General features: G+C 53.6%; 1 protein-coding gene across 1 annotated transcript; it reads right to left on the bottom strand.

Moving 5' to 3' along the window:
* Positions 1-752: 752 nt before the first annotated feature.
* SP9 (Sp9 transcription factor) lies at positions 753-3213 on the bottom strand. Its single transcript, XM_060107056.1, has 2 exons — positions 3166-3213; positions 753-2180 (listed from the first exon to the last, which is right to left on the bottom strand). Exons 1-2 carry the CDS (start codon positions 3184-3186, stop codon positions 753-755), a joined length of 1449 nt encoding a protein of 482 aa, XP_059963039.1. The 5' UTR covers positions 3187-3213.
* Between the last annotated feature and the right edge of the window lie 5877 nt (positions 3214-9090).

Here is a 9090-nt window from a genome sequence, read left to right as displayed (position 1 = left end):
CAGGAATTCACCAAAAAAACTCTATTCGAATGAACATTTACAAGAAAATAAAAGAGAACACAATCGTTTGAACCCTATTTATACAGATGTTATGAAATACAGAGAAAACTGTCACTAGACTTCCAGTTTAATTTCTCACCTTCGGCCTTTTTTGATGCTTCCTTTTATAAGAAAAAAAGTCTTATTGTAAGTAGATATCAAGCAGGACTTGGAGCATTTTATATATAATATAATCCACGCAAAGGGTCTGTTTTTATAGGTCCCGTTTGTTCTCAAATGTTCTGACAGTCCTTTGCAGGGTGGTGGCTTGTTTTTGGAAAAAAGGGAAGAGAAGGGTGGTGGAAGGGGGTGGGCGGTGGGGGAGGAGGGAGCGTTTCTGTGTATTGCTCTTCGCTCGAGAAGTTTGTGCGAGTGGTAAGTGTGTGTGCGCGCGCTCGTGTGCGTGCTTGTGGTTGTAGGTCTCCGGTGTGTGTGTGTGTCTGTGCGTGCAGCTTTTTAAAGTGTTGTTTGTGTCGAAAGATGCTTCGCTTTTGTTCCTGGACCACGCGTTTGATTCTCGTCTGGGCTCGGGCAGCAGAGGGGAGCTCATGGCGTGGCCGGCAAGCGGCGGCCCGCGAGCCGGACGCCGCTCTACCTCGCGCCGGCCCGGGGGCGGCCGTGGAGCTCCCGCCCGTCCATACCCCGCTCGCCCTCCGAACCTCTCGCTCGCTCTCGCTGTCTCTACTCGCTCGCTCTCGCCTCTTGCCCGGCCTCTAAGAGTCGTTGGGGCCAGACGCGGCTTCCTTGCCTCCTGCCGAGGCCGCCGCCGCAGCCGCCGCCGCAGCCGCCGCCGCCGCCGCCCGGGCGGCACTGACGCCGGAGTCGTGCAGGATGAGGTCGGGGGACTCAGAGCGGGGCGTCTCCAGGTTGCTGGCGTCCGTGTCACTGTCGCTGCCCTTTTTGCCCCCGCCGCCCCCGTTGTGCGTCTTAATGTGTTTGCTCAGGTGGTCGCTGCGCATGAAGCGCTTATTGCACACCGGACAGGCGAAGCGCTTCTCCCCCGTGTGAGTCCGCAGGTGCCGCTGCAGCTCGTCCGAGCGCGTGAAGCGCTTGCCGCAGAAGAGCCAGTTGCACACGAAGGGCCGCTCGCCCGTGTGCCAGCGCAGGTGCGCCTTCAGGTGCGACGTCTTGCCGTACACCTTGCCGCAGCCCGGGATGTGGCAGCTGTGGAGGCCCTTGCGCCGCAGACTCGCCCCGGCCGGGCCCAGCCGCTCCGCCTCCTGGCAATTGGGGCAGTCGCAGGTGGCGCGGCCGGAGTAGCGGCGGGCCGAGCGCGCCGAGCTCCCCCCGGCGGCGGCGGCCGCGGCGCCCGAGATCATGGCGCTGGCTGCGGCGGCCGCCACGGCGGCGCTGGAGTCCGAGTAGGAGGGCAGCACCGGCTTGAAGCCGTCCTGGGCCAGCAGGTGCTGGCTGGTGGAGAGCAAGTGCGAGGCGGCGGCGGCCGAGGAGCCGAGGCCCGTGGAGCTGAAGGCCGAGTGCGTGAGCGAGCTGAAGTCGGGGTTGTAGGTGCCGAGCTGCGAGTGCAGCGAGGCCTGGGGGGCGCCCGAGTGCAGCGAGCTCTGGAGCCCCCCAGCGGGGTTCTGCACCTCCAGCCACGAGCCTGGGCTGCTGTGCACGTCCCACCACGACGATGCCGCGCCGTTGGTCACCTCGCCCGCCGCCAGCGTAGAGTGGAAGCCTGACTTGTACCACGACTCGTACGGGTGCGCCATGCCCACGCGCGGGTACAGGCCGTCGGCCGCCGTCGTGTGCACCTTGGAGATGAAGGCCGACTGGCCGCCCGCCTCTTGCGGGGACACCCCGGCCGCCGCCGCCGCGGCCGCCGCCGAGTTGGAGAAGAGGCCGCCGTAGTCGCTGCTGAAAGCGGACGACGTGGGGGACGTGGAGGCCAAGCAGAAGGCGCTGTTGGCTGCGCCAGAGCCGCCTGCCAGGCCGCCTGAGCCGCGGCCGCCGGTGGCCACGGCGAAGCCCGAGAGGCTGGAGCCGAGGTTGCAGCTGGACGAGGAGCGCTTCCAGGGATGGAAGCCGCCCTTGGCGAAAGCGCTCGACTCCGGCAGCGTCGTCAGCGGGCTCGTGTTGCCGATCTTGTTGCAGGTCGCCGCCAGCATGGCCAACGGGGTCGTTCCGAAGCGCGGCTCTTCCTAGAGTGGGTGGGGTGGGGGAGGGAGCAAGGAGGAGGAGGGCAGGAACAAGTGGGAGGAAGACACAGAGTGCACCCGTGAGCAGCCTCGTCCTCCCGCGGCTGGTCCCGGGGGGTCGTGGCTCCCTGGCTCGCGCCTCCTCCCCGCACGCTCGCCGAGGCTGCGCCGCTCCCCGCGCGGGGCAGAGGCGATCACAAGGGCGAGGGTCCCGGCGCTGGAAAGTTGTTCTTCAGTGAGACTACAAATCAAAGCTGTCTCGGTTCTCCCCGCCTCAGTCGCTGCAAACCCTGCCCCAAACCGGACTCGAGTCGCTCGCCTTCCGTTCGCCATAAGCCCGCTCCTCTCACAGAAGCCCCCAAATCGCCCTTCGGGGTGAAGCACGGAGGTAAACACATCGACAACAAACGCCAGGTGAGGGCAGAGGCGGCCGAAATAGCGACCCGGGGGTGAGGGAAACTTGGGGCACTCTTCCCAAGGGTGTCTAGGACTTGACTCTTTTTAACAGAAAACATTTTAAATGTTTACACACACACACACAATTAGGAAAAGAAGAAGTCCGAGTAGAAGCGACCCCCGCGATGGATTTCAGAGTCACAGACGAACTGGGGATCCGCAAAAGTGTAAATGTCTGTTAACGTGACTACATGGACTGCAAAACAATTAAGGCTGTTTTCTGGAAACACCAATGTCGCGTAATTGCAACAATCCCCGAAGCAAGGGGTGATGGGGTATAAATCACGAGGTGCAGAAAAGAAACCTCTAAAACCGAATATTAAAAGGACTTGCTTAACAAATCCTTTTCTTACAAAGGCACCTCCTGGATTCCAATAACTTGGGAAGAATCAGTCCTGGAAATGTGGAAAGTGCTAAAAGAAGCTGAGGCTGCAGTCGGGCAGCAACAGTTTCTCCAGAGGCGCGGACCCGGAGAAGCCATAACGAAAAATTACTCCAGTTAAAACAAGCAAATGCCGCACTTCCGACTTACCCCAAGTATAGACGTGGCCATAGCAGGTCCCTGGGCGGCGCGGCGGGGCCGGGAGCGGGGCTGAACCTGGCGGCTGCTGGGGAGAACTGTTCGGGTACCGCACGGCTCCCGTGTCCCCGCGCTCGCGCCGAGCGGACTCCGGGCTCCCGCCGGCTAAACTCAGCCTAAGTGCTAGGAGCACCCGCTTTGAAGTGCCGCTGGCGGCGCCTCTCACCCAATGAGGGCGCAGGCAGAGCAGACTGGAGCTGCCCCGCAGCCAATCAGACGCGCTGAGGGGCCCGAGCCCGGGCTCCTGGCGCGTGCCAGTCACCGCGGCTGGCGGGGGGGGAGGGGGTTCGCGGGCTAGAGATTGAAGAAATTACAGTGCAATTAAAAATTTACACACACGCACCAAGCCAGGTTTAACTATCGTTGAGACCGAGCCACAAGACCCCCGAACCTCCCCGAGATGATGCAAGTTAGGACTGACAGTCCTCGACTCTCCACTTGTGGGAAAGGAGGCAGGAGGGGAGGGGGCCCGAGGCTGAGGCCGCACCAGCAAGACCCAAGTGGAGACGGAAATGTCAGCGCTCACTTTGTGTGTCCAGGCTCTCGCCTGCGGAGCACTTCAGCTGGAATCCATCATTCTCGCTTGCGATTTTATCATTGTCATTTGTCTACCTAGTTCCTTATTCCCACTGGATTCAGTTTTACTCTCAGAGTCACATTGAAGAGAAGGGGGCGAAGGGACAGCTCCTCCGAGAGGAGAGAAATAGGCCTCTCCGTCCAGGTCTACACCCACAGACTTGCTGGGAGGGCCTGGAGCCTCCCGCATCCCGCCATTTCCCCTAGCGGCCTAAGTGACTTCCTAATTGTCGCTCTGGCCTCTGACCCGGGGGGTAATACAAGTGCCACTCACACCAGACGCTTCTAGTGGTAATTGAGGGCACCCTTTGTACCGTTTCGCCAGCGCCTAGATACCAGGCTAACCCAGTTGTCAAATATGACTAAACAGTGGGACGTGCTGATTATCTGCCGGGTTTCGCTGGGGGCTGGCGTGGGGGTGGGAGTCATCAGCCCATACAACACGCTGCACGAAGCTGCTTATTTTTCACAGTGTAACGACTTTGGAAACAGAGACCCGCGCGAGCCGCGTCCGCCCCCATCGCCACCCCCGCTGAAGCTGCAGCTTGCTAGGCTGTTTGTTTAACCCGGTGAAAATTTGCATGTCACGTTTCAGCCTGGAAGCGAGTTTTCTTGCCCCAGCTCCAGCCCACTCCCACTGCAGACCGCCTAGGCCTAGAGGCTCCTCTGCAGGGCAAGGGCGCCGGGTTGAGAAGTGGGCTCGCCCCTAGCCCTGCTTTCGTGGACGTGCTTAGGGAGCTTCTCTCCCGGACCTCTGTCCACGAGTGCCTGGGACGAGGCCACACGTGGGCGCCTCCACATTTTGCAGGCTGGAAGCATCCTGAAGTCCTCTCCGGATCCTGTCGGTGTGAGGAGACACGTCCTCAGACGGACAACTGAGCATCCTGGAGCCCCTCGGCACCCGCTGAGTTGTTTGTTTTTCTTCTTTCTGGGTCTCCCTTTCTCTTTCTTTTTCTGGGCAGCCAGGAGCAGCTTTTGAACCAGAAATACCAGTGCCCCCGACAGACCTGGGTACTGGTTTTAATGTACCACATTCTCCTGAAAGCCCACATCCTGCTTTCAAAGACATTTTAAACCACGAACCTCAGATGCTTGGGTGCAAAAGGCGAGTTGTTGAGGAGGGGGAGCATGTGAGGAGGACGTGGAACTATGCCCCCAGCGCTTTCTTCCTCCTTTTGCAATATCTCTTGGCGCAAGAGTGCGACCACCGTGGCTCTTCTCTCGGCCCTGAGATGGAGCCTGCGTGTATCCCGGAGCACTTCGTAGGTGGAGAAGGCTATCTGGGTTGCTTTCTTTGCTAGTCGTTAGAATATCTTTGCTCAAAAATGCCTCCCCCCGCACTTTGATTTAAGGTGGCGAAAGCACCGAGGCAAGTATGACAGAGAAAGGGGAGAGAGTGAGAAGACCCGCGCGGCTATAATGAAGCTCTGTGCCCTGGGGGGTTGTGGTAGCAATCGGCGGGGGAAGGGGGCGGGGAAAGGTGTGAAAAGCCCCCGGGACACTCGGGGTGGAGGGGTGAGGGGGAGTCCAAGCAGCCCAGAAGAGCCAGAAAGCCCGGCAGTGGGACCCAGGACCCCTTCCCAACAGGTGACTTCTGCCCTGGAAGGTCAGACTGGTGCTCGGCTTCGCGTAGAGTCTTCGCGTCGATTTACTAATAGAGGGATTGTTAAGTGGCAGCCAGGCGTTGCCGACTCACCCAGTGCAGCCCCGAGAGGAGAAGCGCGGAGGTTTCCCCCATCCACATCCTCCCTCACCCCCAACACACGCTCTCCTTAAGGAAACCTGACAAAGTAATAAATAAGACAATCCGAAAAGCCACTTAGCACTCGTGACATTTTCAAGTCAACCATTTAAAACAATTCACGCTGGCACCTCGGGCTCCTTGCGCCTTGGTTGCCTGTCTCTTCTCCTCCTCTTCTTCCTCCTTTCCCCTCCCCCTCCTCCTCCCTCCGTTTTCAGTGTAGTTCCAGCTGTCAGACTCTCTACGTGGGCACTCGGATATTCCTTTAGATACACATCAGCGGATCACAATAAAAGTTAGGAAATCTTCCAAACGATCGCAGGCAGACGCTCCGGGCACTTCAACTCTAAAGTGGGGCCCCCATGGAAATCTTTCAGAAGAAGTCCAGTTTGTGTGTGTGTGTGTGTGTGTGTGTGTGTGTGTGTGTGTGTGTGTGTGTGTGACAGTTTTTTTCATTCTCTAAAAAATCTAGTTTTTAAACAAAGATCAATGTGTTATGCTGAAGTGTTGAGCTGACTGTTAAAACATTTGGGGAAATAATGACAATGTAACAAAGGCCTGGTTTGGAGTGAATCATCACCCTTTTAAAAGTTAAAGCAATTTTCAGGAGAATAGCTTTCAGCAAACGCTTTACATTATTCAAAACGGCCAAATAATGCTCTATTATAGCGCCTGAATGCTGCCAGTCAGCCTCTAAGTGCAATTTGTGCAAAGGCCCCGGTGCCTTATCTCCACTTCTTTATAAAGAGGTGAATATAAAACAATTTCTTCCAAACCCAGACAGAGAGCACGAAAATTGCTTCCCTTTCTGCAATCAGGGCAATTTAACTGGAGTGCAATTAGCACTATTAAATGTCGATTCTGCATAAACAAATCTGACTGAGCAGCGAAAGTGGGGTGAGAACCTCATATACACTGAAACTGATTTTTTAAAATTATGTATCCGGGTCCTTTACAATTGATCCGTGACGTTTTCATCTTGGAATATATTTACATCGTAAATACACTATGGTTAAATCAACATAATTTTTTTGCAAAAAATTTCAATAGGAATCCTAATAAAGAAGAATGGGGTAATTAAAGGAGAGAGTTCACTTCCTTTGAACAAATATTGTTTCCCCCATCCTGCCTCTCCCGAGAGCTTTGATCTGAGCAACTGCTCAAGTTGCTGCATTTAGTGGGCAAAACCGGGGAAACAATTCCGTCATTAGCGCGGATCCGAAGGATTGGAGCTCCTGCGCCACAGGAAAAAAAAAAAAAAAAAGCAGCTTCTCCCTGATGCACAGGGAGACGGGGGAGGAACAGTTATCTTCTGAATAACTCGAAATATTAGGTGGCTGCCCAGTCTCCCAGGGGCTTTGGCCAGTCGCAGAGTTGAGCAGCGGATGTACTGCACAGGGGTGGGGTGAGGTAGAGTTGGGGAGAGTAGAGGATGTGGGCAGGAGGGGAGGGGTTGGGGAGGAGGAACCGAAGGTTCTCGTCTGGGCTCTGCTGGCTGCTGCCAAAGCCTCAGCCACCAGGACCTGGGCGCCCGGGAGCAGGGAAAGGAGAAGGCAGGGAGAGGAGCCCGTATAAAGCATTTATCTGACCTGTCGTCCTCCGGCATGCCTTTATTTATTTGCTTAGCCACAGCTCTCCCTTTCTGGGTAATTTGTGCAATTAATTATGCTTTTCATTTGCATGATCTACACTACAGCAGTGATTATCAGGTCAGCACAGTGTGGGATTTGGGGAGATACATTAATAACGAGTTAAAAAACAAAACAAAAAACCCACACACACGAAAAGCTGCCCTTGTGTGCCACAGTCACCTGCCATGAACAGGGGCTGAGGAAGCCAATACAGACTATGGTGCCTGTTGAGTCCAATGAGTCTTTTCCTCAGTTGGAGTTTGTCAGTTGTGGGTGAAAATGAAATGCAGCTTTTGATTAGAAGGGAATCTTTTATAGTTAACATATCTATATTTTTAAAAGCACTAGCCTCGAGATCAACTGGGTGGAGAAAATAAATTGAAAACCGAGGAACTCTCCCACAATTTCCATTGAGCTTTCATTTAATATTTGTTCTATAACACCCTCATTCCATCCCAACCCTTGGAAATAAAAGAGCCAGGAAAGATCACCAGGCCATTGGAACTTTCATCTTTTCTCCATCTCAGAAGTGTTACTGCTATTTAGAGATGGCAGGAGATGCAAATCCGTTTTGTCTATAAGGTCTACTGGAGAAACTGAAAACCCTTAGTCTATTAAGTACACTCCAAACATTTGCTACACAACTAATTTTCTGCTGCTAGATGTATCTGGGCCATATATTTTAAGCCTGCCTTGATCTGTTTATCTGAGCCAAAAATGCATGAACAATTAAAGGAAAGACTCTGGTGTGTCAAAGGAAGGAAGGTGACTGTAGACTGTGTGATGATTTTAATGACTGCAATTATTGGAAGATTATTCGACAAGCATCATAGATTTGTTTACTGCCTTACTTGGAAACTATGGGGGGCCTATTCGGCTTGGTGTTTTACCTTCCTCCCTCCCTCACCAACTACCACAGAGGGGTATTAGACCTAAGCAAATGTGCCATTCACTGTTGGCTTCCTTCTTCTCTTTTAGGGCATTTCTACCAAAATGGAGCACATTTGTGTCTCAGCCAACTCTAATCGAACCATCTTTGGAGATATTAAAGCAATCTTTTCACTCAGACCTTAAGCTAATATTTTTTAAAAAGCCAAAGGCCAGGGAATTCTGGTCATTCATCAGCTTCTCCCAGCCAGGGTACCAGTTTCCTCAGTTTTACACTTTCATAGGCAGGCTTTGAAGAGACTTCCAACTCTCCCTCCTCCTTTCAGGGTGTGAAGGAGGCACAACTGCAAGTTGTGAAACAGGACTTTAGGCATATCTCCAGGACTCCATACTGGAGAAAGTTTGGCTTTTTCTTCCTTCCTTTAACAGCATCCCCTCCCCCATATTATTTCCTATCACAATTCCTAATCCTACGCTGTGAGAAATAAGTAAATAAAAAGAAAAGGTATGACTAAGAGCGGTTTGTGGCTAAGGAATTTTTTTTACTGTATTATATACAGACACAAGGAATGCAAATAAGGAAGATTTCTTGTCTGATAAAAGCAAAATCATCCTGTCTACACTAATCAATAAATCACAGCCTGGGCTTTGCTCATTAGTGAAATTTGAAAAAAAGAAAGAAAAAAAGGTATAGCAAATATCCCTAGTAAGCCCCCTTTCCTCCCTCCCCTGAGGCTCTGAGACTGCAGATGACCTGGTCACCGTGGTGCTCTTCCTTGGTCTGGAATCGAGAACCTTCCCCGTTCAAACCGGAGCCTTCAGAACTCTGCAAGTGGCAATTAGGAGCCTATTACAAGCCATTAGATTGATCAATGTACCTTAAACAATGCAAATGATTTATATGGCTGATTTATATGGAGAGGAAAAAGAAAAGGGGTGGGTGGGGGGAGGACGACTCCATATCCTTCACATTATCGCAATGTTCTGGAGAAAACACGGGCCCAGCCTCTCTTCATCACTGCTTAGAACCACCAGAGCGAT

Source organism: Mesoplodon densirostris, chromosome 8 (genome assembly GCF_025265405.1).
Source record: "Mesoplodon densirostris isolate mMesDen1 chromosome 8, mMesDen1 primary haplotype, whole genome shotgun sequence".
Classification (NCBI taxonomy): Eukaryota; Metazoa; Chordata; class Mammalia; order Artiodactyla; family Ziphiidae; genus Mesoplodon; species Mesoplodon densirostris.
The sequence above is the reverse complement of the archived record's forward strand: the minus strand, read 5'-3'. Positions and strand labels throughout refer to the sequence as shown.